Below are 18,721 nucleotides of genomic sequence, written 5' to 3'. Positions count from 1 at the left end.
TAAATACATCTAATCTAAAGTTCTATTAAAAGAAGAGGGATTTTTAAATATAGAATTTCTAGTATATGTTAGCATTTGTTTCTTTAAATAGTTTGAATAAGTTTTATCGGATAATTATAATTCTCAGCTACTTTGTCATGTATTTTGTTTTAATGACTCCCAATTCTATCACCAACTAACTTACTCTTCTAGATTCAAGCTCTGTTGGCATTGTGATTCTCCACGTTTTTCAGTGCATATGCAAACATGGGTCCAAATATTTTTGTCTTTTTTAACCCGATGTAATCATACCATATCAGCACATTTTGAAGGCCTGAAACAGGCTAGCCTAACGAGTGGCTCTGTATCCCATTTCCTCATGTGGACTAATACGGTGTGTGGTGTTTTTCTTTCCCTTTTCAGAAGCATTGGACAGGGGAGAATCCCCTCCAACGTTGTCCACCTCCCCTTCACCCTCCTCCCCTTCACCCACTTCCCCTTCACCCACTCTGGGCAGACGAAGGCCTGAAATAGGAACATTTCTTAGAAAGAAGAAAACTAGTGACATCTACTTCGTTTCTCTGGTTTGGGCCATTGTCGTCGTGCAGATCTGGTTGAACCTGTGGATTGTACAGTTGCTGCCAGTGCCGATTGCAGGTCGTTATCTGGTTAAGTACGATCTTGTCTTGTCTTTGAAGATTTTTTTCTTCTTTTTTTACTTTTGGATTTTAATATTTGAGATAAATTTACTGTCTTGCAAAGTAAAACAGTCTTACGTTTGCATTTAAATAGTAAACACCATTTTGTTAATTTATTATTTTGATGCATCTTTAATATTTCACTTTTTTTTTTCTTTTTTCTTTTTTTGAGACCGAGTCTCACACAGGGTGGAAGCGCAGTGGCGTGATCTTGGCTCACTGCAAGCTCCGCCTCCCAGGTTCACGCCATTCTCCTGCCTCAGCCTCTCAAGTAGCTGGGACTATAGGTGCCCGTCACCATCCCCAGCTAATTTTTTTTATTTTTGGTAGAGACAGGGTTTCACCATGTTAGCCAGGATGGTCTCGATCTCCTGACCTCATGATCTGCCCACCTCTGCCTCCCAAAGTGCTGGGATTATAGGCGTGAGCCACTGCGCCCAGCCAATATTTCACTTTTAAGCTCAGAAAATGTGTTTAGCCTCTTACAGTTTCATGTAGTATTTGAGATTAATAGCTCCATGTAGAGATTTGACTGATTAGCCATCCATGATTCTGTGGAGGAGAATGTTAACAGTCATCTGTGTTTTGGAATTTGAAGATAGAATGATTTTTTTTCTTTTTTTTTTGAGATGGAGTCTCGCTCTGTCACCCAGGTTGGATTGCGGTGGTGCGATCTCGGCTCACTGCAGCCTCCGCCTCCTGGGTTCAAATGATTCTCCCACCTCAGCCTCCTCAGTTTCTGGAACTACAGGCACGCGCCACCTCCTCTGGCTAATTTTTTGTATTTTTAGTAGTGATGGGATTTCACCATGTTGGCCAGGCCGGTCTCGAATCCTTACCTCAAGTCATCTGCTCACCTCCGCCTCCCAAAGTGCTGGCATTACAGGAGTGAGCCATTGCACCCAGCTGAGATTGAATGATTTTTGAGAGCTACTCTTAGGGAAGCACATTTTACCTTGCCTTTTTAATTCAAAGGAAATGTAGGTTTTGAGAAATATATGTATGTAAAGTCTTGTGATTTGTTTGACAGAAAAATTAAATTACATGTATGTATATATTGTATGTATTACATCAAAATGGAATCATGATTTTCCATAATCCATTAAATCAGGTCTTTGTATCTTAATGCTGTGGTAATTTAAGGCCCACCAGTTTTAATTCTGTCTAAAACTGTCTTTCTTCTAAGACTAGAAAGAGTAAAGAAGAGTTTTCTCTGACAGGTGCATTGTAGAAACATCTTTTACCTAATACTTTCCTGATTATTTGGGCTTTCCTCTTGTGGCAGCCATATTTTGTGCCAAATTCATTGAGTCCTCAATGGCTGCTGTGGATTTTGCCATCTGGGTACCTCCTACATTTGATTACTCCTTATTTCCTATGTCAGGGTTTTTCATATTGATTAAAACGTAATCTGATTTTTGAAAGCTATTCTCCACCGTAGTCTAAAAGTCTAAACTTATTGGCGCATTTACCTTCTAGATCATTAGTTTTCATCACTTATTTTTATTTTTCCTCACTAAATTGGATAGTTAATTGAATAGGCATTATTTTTTTAACATTTATTATGACCAGAGCACAGTATAGTAGTGCCTGTCCTCAGGGAGCATACAATATAAATGGTTGAAGTGTGTATCTGGTTTTTTTTTTTTTTTTTTTTTTGAGATAGGGTCTCACTTTGTCACTCAGTCACCACAGTCTCGATCTCTCAGGCTCGAGTGATCCTCCTGCCTCAGTCCCCCACCAGATAGCTGAGGCTACAGGTGCATGCCACTGGCTTTTTTTTTTTTTTTTTTGAGACAGAGTCTTGCTCTGTTGCCCAGGTGGGAGTGCAGTGATGCGATCTCGGCTTATTGCAAGCTCCGCCTCCCAGGTTCACGCCATTCTCCTGCCTCAGCCTCCCAAGTAGCTGGGACTAGAGGCGCCCACCACCACGCCTGGCTAATTTTTTGTATTTTTAGTAGAGACGGAGTTTCGCTGTGTTAGCCAGGATGGTCTTGATCTCCTGACCTCGTGATCCGCCCACCTCAACCTCCCAAAGTGCTGGGATTACAGGTGTGAGCCACTGCACCTGGCCACCACTGGCTGTGTTTTTTGTATTTTTTGTAGTTTGCCATGTTGCCTAGGCTGGTCTCAAATTCTTGAACTCAAGCAATCCTCCCACCTTGGCTTCCCAAAGTGCTGGGACTACAGGTGTGAGCCACCGTGCCCGGCCTATATCTGGTTCTTGTGTCCTCAAACAACTTCTGTTAGGCAGTTCGAATAAGATACAGCTTTAATTAAGCAAGTCAGAGAGCAGATACCATCGCCATGCTTCCTGTTAAACTGAGTGGAGCAGTTTAAATTGCTCTTCTAGATTGTTCCATACTTTGTTTTTTTCCAGATGATTTTACTCTGCTGGCAAACTCTGTCAGATGCTGTTGCAACTCTCTTTTCCTTAAAGTTTGTTAGCAGGAATTTCATTTCTCTTAGTTGTAGCTTAATCTTCTGGTTACCATAGGAATTTGACATGATCTTGGGAGAGCAGGCTGTGAATAATGTGGCCCCTAAAAGCTTTTCTACAGCTTGTAATTACCTGGACTTAGTGAAACTATAGGAGCTCTTCTAGGACTTTTTAAGGGATTTAAAAATGGTAGTAAAGGAATTGTTGAACTTGTGTGTAACACTGAGCTCATGGTTCAAAACAGCAAATTGTGAACCTTTAGGTTATAAGGCCAGAGCTAAGAACACAAATCTCTAGAGTTAGAGAAATTATATACTGATTGAGATCCAGGGTCCAAACTTCAAGGCAAGCCTCACAGTTGAGTAACACTTCCTTCTGGCCCTACCACCTTCTTAATTGGCTTCTAACAGGAAGCTTAACCTCTGCTTGAAGGCCACTTCACTGCCCAACTCCAGGAGGAGATGGTGTGGTCTGAGAGTGGTCCCCACTGAAGTTGCAGTGCATAGCCTTGGGCCATTTGTCGCAGCCCTGCTAGTACTCAGCTTGCTTCTCTACTGAACCCTGGCATCTGTTCAGATGTTGAGAGCAGCATCAAATGGGGAAATAGGAACAACATTGCTCTGCAGTGGTACAAAATCATGATGCGTATGGAATACCTTATGCTTTTCTGGTCACTAAATAACGAGCAACCAAGGAAAACAAGAAAATTTGAAAAGCCAAGGAGATGAGGAAACGTCAGGGTTTTGTATTCTTTACTCAGGAAGGGGGAAAAATATGTGAGGGGCCAGAATTATAGTCACTGAAATCTTCACAATAAGAGTATCTTATGTTTATATGGGCCATAACATAATCCCAGACTCTTCAAGGATTCAGACTTCATGAAGAAGATAATATATAGGCAGTTGGGGATGGTTTGAAAAGTTACATTGTCCAGTTCCATCTGTGTGGAATAGTTTGAGTCCTACCCTGCATTTTAACATTGATCTTCTTTTTAATACTAGTTTTACTATTTTAGAAAGGTCATGTGAAATTAAGGAACCTTTTCATGTTACAACTTGTTAATGTATATCTTGTTTATATTTGTATTTTTTACCTTTTTTTAGTCTGGATACTCAAAAAGCTTGTCATTCACTTTGGAGTTGTGGACTTCCTGGAGAAACACTACCATGTGTGGTGGGGTGTTACAGAAAGCTTCCTGAAGGAGCGGCAGGGGGCTCTCGCACCTTGGCCCATTGTCGGGCTTGGAAAATTCTTATTAAAAGTTGATAGCAAGGTATTGTATTTTAAGGACTTGGGCTGTCTTAATGGAGTTAATATATTTCATGGTTTGAAATCTTCCATTCCATGTGTTTATATTGTAACTGTTGATAACATGTGTAATATCTAATTCTATGATGAAAGTTTAACGTTTAAAATTATGGTTTACACAAGGATAAGATGGGTTTACTTTAAATAAGGCTTGTGTAAGTATTTTTTCCTCATAAAAATGGGAGAAATGGATCTTCTGATTCAATTCCCTTATTATATTAGGACCAAATTGAAATCCAGAGAGGTTAAGCGACTTGCCTAAAATTATGTAGCTAGGCAGTGGCTCAGTTTAGTGAGTATTTTTGGAGTAATTCCCATATGTCAGATACTGTATTAAGTCCTATGGAAAATCAGATGATTCCTGGAAAACCAGATACAGAAGCCTTGTTTGTTGGGGAAAGACAGCAATTCATAAAAATTCAGAGATGGTGGTTAGATTTGGAGCCTTAGTGGTTAAAGAGCATGGACTATGAATCCATTAAGTTTCCTAACCTTTCTGTGCGTTGGTTTCCATACCAGTAAAATAGGTACAATAGAACCTACCTCCTAGAGTGGTGGTAAAGGTTAAATGAGGTAATATGTGTAATCCCTAGATCATTGCCTGGTACACAGTAAGCTCTATGTAAGTATTAGGAATTTATGTAGGAAAAGTGTGTACAGGATACAGTGGCAGCACTGAGCAAGAAATGACTCACTGTTACTAGGGTATGAGAAAGGGAACGGCAGCGGAGGAAATGATCCTGGAGCAAGTTTTGAAGCACAGGTGGGAGTTTCTTAGGTAGACATGGCCAGAAGGGCAAGCAGGCGGAGCAGTGCAAAGGCATGGAGACACTAAGCCTATGGGCATGCAGGTTATTTTATGTATTTTTAATTGTTGGATTCCCAACAAAGATGTGGTTATCATTTCAATCATTATATATCTTAAAATTCTCTTGATTTTAAAACTTTATTGTGTTAGTTTTTCCATCCCTAGTTTTTCCTTTGTCTGGGACAGTTACCTTCTCATGCTTTCCTTTTCTTTTCATACTGTGATTGCATTCTCTAATGATATTCCACTGTTCTTATCTTCTCTTTCTCACCTTACCCACTATCCTCAAGCTCTGGCACTGGCTAAATAAGAAGGTAAATGAACACCCAGATGTTGGTTTTTACTATTGAATTCTGTAATGCCCCCGTATCGCCTTTCACTCTGTTTCTGTCCATGTGTCAAACTAAGTTTTTGTTTTCAAGTTTTAATTATAAGCTATGGAAGGTCGAGAAGCATGAATACTATCACAGTATAATTTGCTAAAAACTCAGCAAAGGCTGTCTATGATATGGATGGCATCTCCTTGCTCAAGTGTAAGAAGTTCTGTCTCCTAGTCCTTTTGTCCACTGTAAATGATTTTCATTCCTTTTCAGTTATGTAAATGTGGCTTAGGCTGACATTCTAGTCTCCTTTGATGTGTGAAAACACGTTAGGCAATAGTTATTGTAAGGGCAAGAGAGAACTCTCTGTTTGCTACTTTTTCTATAAAAGACACAGGAATTTTTTAAAAAGACAAATCTGTGAATTATTTGTATGGTTTCCTTGGCAGATAATTTTATATGTTGTCTTTTTTTTAAATAACTAGTATTTCAAAATTTATTTTTAACTTAAAACAGATTGTAGTCATGACCTGTGACATCGAATTTTGTATTTTCTCCAAGGTATGAGGTTGTATCTATGGTAAATGCTTCACATGATTGGCATGGCATTATAATTCAGTTTTAATAACTTCAGTAAAGGCTAATCCAGATATATTAGGAATGTGCTACCTTGACATATAGTCACATATTGTAATGTTTAAATTAATTTTAATGAATCAAATAGCCAGGCATGGTGGCACACACTTGTAGTCCTAACTACCCAGGAGACTGAGGCAGGAGGATTGTTTGAGCCCAGGAATTCAAGGTTGCAGTGAGCAATAATTGCGCCATTGCACTCCAGCCTGGGTGACAGCAAGACCCTGTTTCTTAAAAAAATGATAATAATTTCAATGAATCTCTAGGACAGATAGCAAGAGATGACATCATTTATATATGTTGTGTTTAAACATAATAAAACTCTATATATATGTCTTTTGTGGAAATATTATATCAGGCCTTAAGAAAGATGTGGTACTTCTTGAAAATAGATCAAAATGAGACTTTTGGATGGGTTAGGATTTCATTTTTTTCTGTTGAAATGGAGGAGAGGGGAGACTTTTTACAATACCTAAAGTTTTAAACTTGGGTTGGAAAGAAGCATTATGTAAAATAAACACTCCCACAGTCTCACATGGTTGTATATATATATCTCCATTCCCTATAAAACTAGTATGGGTAAGCGAGTTCAATCCTTGGCAAATGATGTGCAAATATAAGTCACGTTTTAAAATTTTGACCAAAGAAGGTGATTTCTAAAAAATTTTTATTTGTTTCAATTATCTTTTAGAGACAGGGTCTTGCTCTGTTGCTCAGGCTGGAGTGCAGTGGCACAATGAAAGCTCACTGCAACTGTGAACTCCTGGGCTCAAGCGATCAAAGTAGGTGGTTTTGTACTTTTCTTCAATTTTTGTTATATTGAAATGAAATTGCCCTCAAGAGATGGGGAAAGGAGAACTAAATTCATTGGATTAAATTTGATTTAACCTTCAGTGGACTAAATGAGCTAGATTACCTAATTTATGAGCCTAATTCATAACTGAATCATTGAGTTAATTTTAAAAGATCTCTAAGATCAAGTACCTTTTTTCTTTCCTTTGATGATTCCATGTAACATAGTAAAGCATTGGTGTAAAGATAGAGTAACTGCTTGAGATTTTGAGTGGGTATATTCCAAGAAAGGACATACATAAGTTGAGAACTATTTTATTATATTACATCACATCTCAAAGTCAGAAAATTGCAGCACTGGGTAATTTTGGTATGTAGAAATTTCAAGTGGAGTGAATTAGGAAACCAATTCGAGAGAAGAGAGGGTGAGAGAGCATACATAGGCTAATTGAAATGTAACCCACAGAGTTATTTGTTTTATTTCTTTTCCTTTTTTGTTTTTTTGTTTTTAAATTTGAGACAGGATCTCGCTGTGTCACCCAGGCTGGAGTGCAGTCACGTGATCTTGACTCACTACAACCTCCACTTCCCAGGCTCAAGCAATCTTCCCATGTCAGCCTCCTAAGTAGCTGGGACCACAGGTGTGCACCACCATGCCTGGGGTTTTTTTTTTTTTTTTTTTTTTTGGTATTTTTAGTAGAGACGGGGTTTTGCTATGTTGCCCAGGCTGGTCTTGAACTCCTTAGCTCAAGTGATCAGCCTGCCTCAGCCTCCCAAAGTGTTAGGATTATAGGCGTGAGCCACTGCACCTGGCCTTGTTTTATTTCTTAGTATTGATTATTTGCACTAAAACTCAAGTGGAATTTTGTTTAAAAACAAAGCAAAATGAAAAATCTGTAGGCGCAGAATAATGAAAGAGAAGAAAAACTCGGTAGTGGAATACTCTCTTAATAGCTTGATAAATAAGGCCAGTTAGTGTAAAAAGTTTTAGAGTACCTTTTGGTGTAACTATAAATTTACTGACATCTCTAAATTTAAAAAATGCATGCCCTTCATTCTAATTTGAAACATTCAGAGTGTCATTTTAAAATTATTTCTCTTCTCTTTTTGAAAAATAAACTTTAAAAATTAAAGTCACTTCTCAGTCTTTCAGCATGGAAAGATTGGGGACATTTAGAGACTTGGTAATTTCCATGCGAGGGCAAGTGGATTGGTTTCCTTTGCCCAAAGCAGAACGTGGGACAGGATCAGCCTCATGAGATAGCACCTCTGGCCTTTGGTCCCCTTCTCCATTGCTTCCTCTCTTTCTGTTTCTCTTCCTCTCTCCCAGTTGCTGTTTCTTTGTGAGTCTTGTACTATTCAGTCTTTCAGGGAGTTGGTTCATCTTTTCCTCCTAAGTTTTTTATCCTCTTTGCTTTTTTTCCTCTTTTGGTCCTTAGTTTTATATACCAACTCCCCCCATCCCCATTTTTTTTTCCTCTTGACTTTCTCTGTTTCCTTTTATTCTTGAATAAGTCTTAGTCTCTGTTTCTCTTTCCCACTCTTTCCTCTCTCTTACTGTCTCCCTTCTTGTCCTGTTCTCAGCTAACTTAACTGGCCACATGTGATGAAAACAACTTCTTAGCTTCTTTTTTGAGCATCTTAAATAATTTTATTTATTTTAAATTTCAATGAAACATCCAACCCTCACTGTCATCCCTTGGATATACATTTTTATTTAGGTGACTGTGAATTTTTTTCTACCTTTATGGCTTGTGTTAGAAAAATTTTACCCTAACTTTAAAAAATTTGATATTGTAATGTCAATGTACATAATATGTTTTTGAATATTCTTTTGAATATAATTTTATATGTTAAAAATACTCAAACATGTTTCTAAATAGAATATCATTTACATTTAAAAATGCATTTCAGGATATGACTTTTCTGAAAAAAATAGAGGCTCCTACATTATTTTCAGAAATTGTAATTTGTGGTTAAAAATATAGTCTTAATTTTGAAATTATTTTATTTATGCTTGCTTATTCAAACACATAGTAATTGAATGCTTACCACATGCTAAGCGCTTAGATTTTGGAGATACAAAGAGGAGTGATACAAACCTAACTCTTTCCTCAGGAAGCTGCCTCGGGAACTGGTTTTTCAGTTGGTTTCTAATTGTGAAAGTTTTCAGTTTCACTGATTTTAGAATTTAACTTCGGAATATGACATCTGACCTTCCATATCTTAGAAACCTGTTATTCCTTTTTTTTTAGTCTGCATTGTCTTTGATGCTTTGGTAGCATGCACTGAAAATTAACTCTTCTGTTTGAAGCTGTAATTGTCAAGATTAAAGATTAACTTTTTATCTTTGAGTTCACTTTAGCATTGATCTCTTAGTGACAGTGTCCTTGATGAAAAACAGATAAGGAGGGCACAAGCTTATAAATGTCAAGTGAAAGTAAATGCTGCAGAAGTCATGTTGTTTTTTCAACCAACATTCTTTGCTTTTGGATGTTTAATTCACTGTTTAGAGAGCATAAATCAGATCTAAATTAAGAATAACTTATTAAGCAATGCTGTTGCTCACGTTGGGGTTGAGCGGTGCATTGTGGAGTTTCAGCAGTTATTAATCTAGTTAAATGTAGTTTTGAGATGTTAGATGGTAGCTTTGCATCAAGTATATATTCTGAAAACACAAGTTGTTTAAAATGTAGGATTATTTGTGGTTGTGAAAGATGAGGGAAGTTATAGCAAGACAATGTCAGATAGCATTTAGGGAAAGCACAATTTTAATTATTGATTAAGGAACAGCTACTATATTGATTAATTTATATCAATTACAATCATGTCATAAAGCTTATGTTTTCAGAATAATAGAAACTTAAGTAGAATATCAGATTTTGAAAAGCATTTTAGTATGTATTATGAAATATTTCAAACATAAAAAGATGTAAAGAATACCCATTTATCTATCGGTGACTCCCCCCTTAATAAAACAAATTAACCTGAAGCGTGTTTTGTGCCCCTCCTTGATTGTGCGTTCACCTCCCAACCCCTCGCTCCTTGGGCAACTGTTATCTTTGTTATTTATCATTGCCTTAACATTCGATTTTCTTTGTTACTGCTTTTGTAATTCTAATGATATCAAATGGAAAAAATATTTTGAATGCAACTCCTCTTTTAATTTGCTCCAATTTTATCTGTATTTTTTAGGCCATGCCTGTATTATAAGAGACTTTTGCTAAAGTCTTGGATATTTGTTAAACTGATAATATAGCTTCATGAGATTTTAGGTCAGCTAATGGATTGTCAATATTTTGTTTAGAATACTTACCAGGTTATAAATTACAATTTGAAACATAGATATCCTACAGTTTGAGAATTTGAATATAGATAAAGGTTATGTTGAAATCGACTGCCTTTTTCTTAGCTATGACAGTAATAAACTATGTAACACCAGCAGTAATGAGTACTGTGAAGGTTTTAAAGTTGCTTAAAGCTTTTATTGCTTTAATTATTATGCCATAATTTGCTTTGCCATGCTGAAGATCCTGTTTTGTCTTTATGATAATTGAGTATCTGTATTTTTAAAGTTCTACTTTAAAGATAAGTAATTCTCTTTTTCATTTTTGTGCAGATGATCATCTGGTTGGAGAAGATGTTAGATAAAATAATTAGCATTTTCATCATATTTTTGTTAGTGATAGGAACTCTTCTTTTAGCCCTACTCCTGACTGCAAAGGTAGAGTACAATAATTATTATTCTCATTAATAAACCCTTAATTGTTAGAATTGTAGTCTGGATAAAGAGCTAGCAGAAGCAGCATGGAAAATGTTAACTTGACTTACAAGTATATACACTAGCTAAAGGATTTATGATTTGTATATTACTAATTTTGCCATGAATTTGCCTAGTGTTTTTCTTTTCAGAACTCTTTTACATGCATTTTTATTTTATCAAAACCCTTGGGAGGAAATACAAATGAAAAAAAATGAGATAATGAAGAACAAGTGGCGCTTTCTTTTTTTTTAATAGAAGAATTAGGATCTGGTCTCATGAATTCTAATCTGGTTAGTACTCTTCACTAGATCAGAATTTGCTGATTAGCACATTCCATCCTTGTCTCATTGATCCTTCTTCTGATATATACCATAGCACCTTTATTTCTCACTTCCCAGGTCCTTCCAGCTTACAGTTCCTTTCCCCTTTTCCATCTCATCAAAGAAAATTATTCTGTAAAGCACACCTAAAATGTTATCTTTATAGTGATATCTCTTACTATTTTTTTTAGGCTTATCAAGTCTGACAAGTTTTTTTCCTCCCACTTTTATAGTACATTTTAATCTTTATTTTATCTGAACCGTATCGAACTCTACAACCCAGATTTTGGTATGTTGTTTTCAAGGAATTGGTGAAGCTTATGTGAAATCATGGATCCAAATTTTTTTTTATTCCTTTAGTCCCATAGAGACCTGTTGGTAACTGTAATTGATAATCTAATTAACCAGTTTGCTAAAGAACTGCATTATTTCTTAAGTGGCATCTCCGCTTGGAAGTCCTATTCTTAGTGTCATCTTCAGTACACCCTCAAGCTATCTTATCATTTGCTTCTGAAAGCCTCCTCTTCTTGTACTTCTGTGTCAGTCTATGTATAGTTTCTGTGTGTTCCTTGGGTATTAATTATGTATAGTCTTGTATATATACTGTGCAGACTTATTTAGAGGCTTTGTTTTTGTCATATTTTGCTTAAGCCTGGTACTGTGTAATCTTACATTCCAGTTCTTCATTAGAGAAAGCTTTCATTAGTATGGTCTTTCATTTTCCTTTCTCCTCTCTCCTACACTTCTATTCTACTTTTCCTTCTTTGTCCCTTTGCGTAGCATCTTTTGCCTGGCCATCTCAGTTTTATCTTTTAAGTCTTTTTTCTTTGTTCATCCCCTGCTTCAGTGAGCTTTTGCTTCTCTGAACTTTGATAACAAGTATTACTGAACCATTTCTTTCTGGGTGTAGAATTCATCCAAACTGAGTTTTTGAGGGAACCTTGTTGGTTATCTAATTCATTCTCCCGGCCAAGAAAGCTGTCATTCTCTGAAACATTCATGACAGTATCTACTTGAATGTTTAATAGACATCTCAAATGTAACGTGTCAGAGACTGAATTCCAGACCTTCCTCCGCTTGTCTGTTCTTCTCATAGTCTTCAGTGACAACTCCATTCTTTCTGCTTGCTCAAATGAAAAGTCTCAGGATCATCTTTGACTACTGTCTTTGTTTTGTATCCACATCTAGTTTGCCAGAAAATCCTTTTTGGCTCCTCTTTACTAATATGTCCTGGGATAATAGCAGGGTGAGGATGTCAGGTAATTCCTTTCCACAGAAATCAAGAATAAAACAGCATGAAATTATTTAAAACACCATTTAAAAGCATTAGAAAATGACCAGCTAGGCAACCAGGAGATCTTTCATTGATGAAAAGCTGCTACTGTAGCTAGTAAAAACAGATACCTTTTCTTTACAGGTAAAAACAGGTGGCATTCTCACATGGGCAGCAAAACCTGCAGCTTTTCTTGAAGGAAGTGTTCTTCGATGCACGGATGTGTTTAGGTTTAATGTAGCTTCATTTGTCAGTTTTTGCCTTTGCTTTTGGTTGTTGCCTGTGCTTTTGGTGTCAGGTCCAAAGGAGATGAGCAGAGCCTCAGACACCTGTGGGGCAATGTCAGACGTTCTAGCAGACATGTAATAGGCATCCTAGAAGATGAGAAGAGGAAGAGAAAAAGGTAGAAAAAATTATTTGAAGAGATATTGCTAAAAAATTTCCCATGTTTGATGAAAAACATTAACAGATCCAAGAAGTTCAACAAACCTTCAGTAGAATAAGCATATGCAAACACAAAACCATACCTAGCTACATCATAGTCAAACTGCCAAAAGACAAAGATAAAAAGAAAATCTGGAAGGAAGCAAGAGAAAAATTACACATCACAAACAGGGGAACAATACATTTAGTGACTTAATTCTCTTAATAAACAGCAAAGACTAAAAGACATTGGAGTAACATATTTAAAGTCATGGGGAGAAATCTCTGTCAGACAATACTTTTATAGTCAGTGAAACTGTTCTTTCAAAGTAAAGGCAAAATGAAAACATTTCTAGATAAACAGATACTGAGTTTTTTGATAGCAGACCTGCACTTATATGGAAAGCTAACAGAATTCCTTCGGGGTGAAGATAAATGACTCCAAAAATAATCTGGATCCAAAGAAAGGAATGAAAGCACTTGGAAAATATGTGGGTTATATTTTCCCCTGTCTTCTTTTAGTTTATTTAAACAAATATGACTATTTAAAGAAAAACAGAAACACTCTTGTGGCCTTTATAACATATGTAGATGAGTTATGCATATATAAAACCATAGCACAAAGAAGAGGGCTGGAAAGTGGAACTGTACTGGTGTGAAGTTCTTAAAATATTTTCCTGGATATAAGTCAATATTAACTGGAAGTAGGTTGTGATAAAAGCTGAGATAAGATTTAGATAAGTTAAACAGCAGGCAATAAATAACCTAAGGATTAGGGGAACTAAAGTGGTATACTAAAATTTGTTGAACACAAAAGGCAGTGCAGGAAGAACAGAGGACCGATAGAGATGGGACAAATAGAAAGCAAGTAGCAAAACGGCAGACCTAAACCTGGTCATGACAATACTTAGGTTACATGACAATACTTAGGTTACTGAATATAAAATGCAAGTTCCGGCTGGGCGCGGTGGCTCAAGCCGGTAATCCCAGCACTTTGGGAGGCCGAGATGGGTGGATCATGAGGTCAGGAGATCGAGACCATCCTGGCTAACATGGTGAAACCCTGTCTCTACTAAAAAATACAAAAAACTAGCTGGGCGAGGTGGCGGGCGCCTGTAGTCCCAGCTACTCCTGTAGTCCCAGCTACTCGGGAGGCTGAGGCAGGAGAATGGCGGGAACCTGGGAGGCGGAGCTTGCAGTGAGCTGAGATCCGGCCACTGCACTCCAGCCTGGGCGACAGAGCGAGACTCCGTCTCAAAAAAAAAAAAAAAATGCAAGTTCCAACTTTTGGTATCTGTTAGAGACACACTTTAAATTCAAAGTCACAGGAAGGTTGATAGTAAAAAGATTAAAAAGCATACACTGTAAACTGTCCACAGAAAATACGTGCAGTTGATTATATATTATCAGACAAAATAGATTGTCAAAAAGAAATACTACTAGAGGCAAATTAAGGACTTTTCATATGGATAAGAGTTAATATTACCATAAGATAACAGTTATAAATGTATATGCTCCTAACAGCGGAGCTCTAAAATACATGAAATCAAACATTCAGAATTAAGAGGAGAAATAAATCTATGATTATAGTTCAGGATTCAATACTCCTTGCAATAATTGAGGGAATAAGTAGTTAGAAAATTATAAGGATATTTAGAAGCCTTAAAATCCTGTCAGTCAGCTGGGTGTGGTGGCTTATGCCTGTAATCCCAGGACTTCGGGAAGATGAGGCAGGTGGATCCCTTGACTCCAGGAGTTTTAAGACCAACCTAGGCAACGTGACAAAATCCCATCTCTATAAAGAATAGAAAAAATTAGTTGGGCTTGGTGGCTTAAGCCTATAGTCCCAGCTACTTGAGAGGCTGAGGTGGGAGGATTGCTTGATCCCGGGAGGTTGAGGCTGCAGTGAGCTGTGATCGTGTGACTGCACCTCAGTCTGGATGACAGGCAAGATTTTGTCTCAAAGCAAAAACAAAAACAAAACACACACCAAAAAATGCGGTCAGTCAACTTGACCTAATTAACAATTCGAAATTACGTTCTTTTCAAGAAAACATGGGATACTCACCAGAATAAACAGTATGTTCAATACATTTGGAAGTATTAGGCAAGGCACAGTGGTACACACCTGTTATCTCAGCTACCTAGGAGGCTGAGGCAGGAGGATTGCTTGAGCCCAGGAGTTTGAGACCAGCCTGGGCAACATAAGGAGACCCTTATGTTTAAAAAATCAGGTGGGCATTGTGGTACATGCCTGTAGTCCCAGCTACTTAGGAGGCTGAGGTGGGAAGATTGTTTGAGCCTGGGAGGTGGAGGCTGCAGTGAGCTGTGATTGTGCCAGTGCACTCCAGGCTGAGTGACAGAGAGAGATCACTGTCTTAAACAAAAAAAGAAAAAATGAAGCATTTCCTGACACAGAATTAAATTAGAAATCAGTAATAGAAATTTAGGAAATGTCCAAATATTTAGAAATTAAGCAGCATACTTCTAAACCTGTGAATCGAATAAATTTCGAAGGAAATTAGAAGATTTTAAAATGGAAGAAAAGTCGCTGTGTATCAAAAGTTGTGGGATGAAGCTGAAGCAGTGTCTTGTTGGAAATTTATGGCATTAAATGCTTATATTTGAAAAAGGAAAATCAGTGACCTAAGTTTCCACCTTCAGAAGCTAGCAAATAATAGCAAATTAATCCAAAGTAAATGAAAGGAAGGAAATAATAAGGGTCGAGTGTAGATGAAGGAAATTTGAAATGGAGAAACAATAGTAAACATTTTAACTCAAAAGCTGGTTCTTTGAAAAACACCAATAAAATTGACAAATTTTTAGCCAGACTGATGAAGAAAAAAGGAAAGAAGATACAAATTACCAATATCAAGTACAAAAGAGGAAACATCTCTGCATATCTCACGGATCTTAAAAAGATAAGGGAATATTGTGAACAACTTTATGCCAACAAGTTTGATAACATTAAATGGAGAAATTCCTTGTAGAGAAGGAATGGAACAGACTCAAGAAGAAATAGAAAAATTGTAGCCCACTATGAGGACAAGAAATTGAATTAGTGTTTGAAAATCTTCCTACCAAGAAGCACTCAGGCCCAGATGGTTTCACTGTTGAGTTTTATCAAACATGTAATGAAGAAATACTGCCTGTTCTACACAATATTGTTCAGTTAGCAAAGAAGTAACACTTGCCAGCTCATTTTATGAGGCTAGTATTGCCCAGATAACCAAAGTCAAAGGCATTTACAGAAGGGAAACTGCAGACCAATATCCCTTATAAATAGACACAAAAATTCTTAACAAAACGTTAACAGATTAAATCCTGCAATATGTAAAAAGGAAAATGTATCTATGTGAGGTTTATTTCGGGAATGTAAAACCCGTTTAACATCCAACAGTTGGTTAATGTAAGATAGCTCTCAAATCCAATCACTTCTTTTTCAGTACCGCTACTGCCCTGCTCAAAGCTATCCCTGTTCTCTCTTGAATTGTTCCTTAGCCTCATTTAGTGTGTTTTCAACACAGCGTCCAAACTTACTTTAAACATCTAAGTAAGATTATATCCCCTAGTTTACAGCCATCTCGTTTTCCATATCCCACAAAATGCTAGCCTAAGTCCTCACAAGAACATATCAGGCCTTATTCATTCTGGCTGTATTTTAGGCATTGCATCTGAGTTGGTTATCTCTTCATTGTGTCTGAAATCAGTTTCTTTTCCCCTTCTTGGTACACTTTGTATTCTGTGTTCTTCCTACTTTTCTGGAGCCTGATAGAATTGGAAGTGGTATCACTTGATGGCTTAGCTGGCTATGTATCTTTGTTAGGATATCTAGACTCTGGTCTGTTCTGGGTTGGTATGTGACTTGCCCTAGTGATTTTGCTACTTGGTTAATCTCATACCCATGCCCATGGAAAAATACCGTCAATCTTTGTACTGTCTCGCTCAATTCCTTGCATTCTGTGGAACTTTCACTGCAGAAAGGGACAGAGATGAGGGGTGGGTGTGGGTGGGGGACTTTGATCTCTTTCCTCTGATTTATTCTTTTCTCCCTCATTACACTTTCTTTCCCTCTGTCATCAGAAAAGGATAAGGATGTGGCTTCTTTTCTCCCTGTTACCGGTGAGTTGTAATATATTTGTCAGCTCACCTGTGTGGCTCCTGGGTGATGGGGTCAGTTTAGGAGTGAGCTGTTACGCTCTCTGTTGTGCTCCAGAATGTTTTGTTTCTTTACCTGATGGCTGAGTTCCAAATTGTATCAGATTATGTTTCTTTCCTTGTTTGGATGTCCTGGGTGAAAAAAAATTTTTTTCAACTGGTTGATTCCCATTTTATCCCCCTCATTTTGTTGGTTATTGGGCAAGGTAAATTCAGAGGTGCAGCTTCTGTTGGCTTTTTTTACTCAGAAACCTTACTTAGTTGCAGCTGGGTGCGGTGGTTCACACCTGTAATCCCAGCACTTTGGGAGGCCAAGGTGGGTCGATTGCTTGAGGTCAGGAGTTCAAGACCAGCCTGGTCAACATGGCAAAACCTTGTTTCTACTAAAAATACAAAATTAGACAGGCATGGTGGCGAGTGCCTGTAATCCCAGCTACTCAGGAGGCTGAGGCATGGGAATCGCTTGAACCTGGGAGGTGGAGGTTGCAGTGAGCCGAGATTGTGCCACTGCACTCCAGCCAGCCTGGATGACAGAGCGAGAATCGGGCTGAAAAAAAACCCCAAAAAAACCCTTAGTTCCTTATTTGCCTGTTTGTCTCACACTACATGACGAACCTGTTAGCTCACAAAGTGCTGGTATTGCTTACATAGATATACAAACACAAGTATACAATATATCCATGTGAATGAAATGTATGCACATGTATGTGTCAAGTATTCGAACATATCTATGTATTTTTTCTTAAGTCATTTGTTGAACAGGGAGCTAGCATGTACTTTTTATTTCCCATAGAGTGCATCATTAGATATAATGTATAGTAACTTTGAGGTGCATGTTTCTAAATTAATTAAAGCAAAGATGTGTATTTATTTGGCTCTCAAAGCATTGTTCCAATAATAAAGTAGAAAAATAAATGTTAAATTGGGTTTATTTTTTACTGAGATTCTTTTCTCTCTTTATCCGTAATACAGGTACATCAAGAGAGTGTACACATGATTGAAGTCACAAGTAATTTGATTAATGAAACTCTAGCAAATCACCCTGAGTGGGCAAAGTAAGAATATTGTTTTGAAAAAGAAGAGAGATGAATAACCTAATTTCAGCATCTGTTTGTATGAAATGACCTTCATTGATGCAGCTGCATTGGAAGATAAAAGATAGGGTTTGCCAGAGCTTTGACAAATATTGTCATTTTTGCAGAAGAATGGCATATAATACAGAGGGTGGGAGGAAAGTGCTCAGGATTTTAGGTACAATTTATGGTAAATGATACTTTATGTTTTATAATTGAGGTTTACAGCATGTTTATAATTTACAAAGGACTTTCATCTTTTCTTTTTTTTTTTTTTTTTTTTTGAGACGGAGTCTTGCTCTGTTGTCCAAGCTGGAGTGCAGTGGCGCGATCTCGGCTCACTGCAAGCTCCGCCTCCTGGGTTCATGCCATTCTCCTGCCTCAGCCTCCCAAGTAGCTGGGACTATAGGCGCCTGCCACCACGCCCGGCTAATTTTTTGTATTTTTAGTAGAGATGGGGTTTCACCATGTTAGCCAAGGTAGTCTCGATCTCCTGACCTCATGATCCGCCCACCTCGGCCTCCCAAAGTGCTGGGATTACAGGCGTGAGCCATCGTGCCTGGCCACTTTCATCTATCTTATGTCATTTGTTCCTCACAGTGACTGTGTGAGATAGATTGAAGAGATTATCCCCATTTTACACATGAGGAAACAAGATCAAAGGGTAAGGAACTTGAGATGATAATCCGCCAGTGGCAGAGTCATTTATAACCACTGCTCCCGATCAACT

At 37.6% G+C, this 18,721-nt stretch overlaps 1 protein-coding gene across 4 annotated transcripts in view; it reads left to right on the top strand.

Moving 5' to 3' along the window:
- Positions 1–18,721, top strand: part of TMEM245 (transmembrane protein 245) — a 101,787-nt gene that overhangs the window by 28,850 nt on the left and 54,216 nt on the right. For 3 of the 4 annotated variants that reach the window (XM_017949661.1, XM_021927290.1, XM_003911392.3), the window contains 5 exons: positions 403–636; positions 4,221–4,390; positions 5,524–5,547; positions 10,601–10,705; positions 17,891–17,973. In XM_017949661.1, the coding sequence (XP_017805150.1) occupies positions 403–636; positions 4,221–4,390; positions 5,524–5,547; positions 10,601–10,705; positions 17,891–17,973 (616 nt within the window). The remainder of the gene's footprint in view (positions 1–402; positions 637–4,220; positions 4,391–5,523; positions 5,548–10,600; positions 10,706–17,890; positions 17,974–18,721) is intronic. The other variant, XM_017949660.1, reaches the window with a different exon arrangement.

The sequence above is a fragment of the Papio anubis genome, chromosome 13 (assembly GCF_008728515.1).
Source record: "Papio anubis isolate 15944 chromosome 13, Panubis1.0, whole genome shotgun sequence".
Taxonomy (NCBI): domain Eukaryota; kingdom Metazoa; phylum Chordata; class Mammalia; order Primates; family Cercopithecidae; genus Papio; species Papio anubis.
The sequence above is the reverse complement of the archived record's forward strand: the minus strand, read 5'-3'. Positions and strand labels throughout refer to the sequence as shown.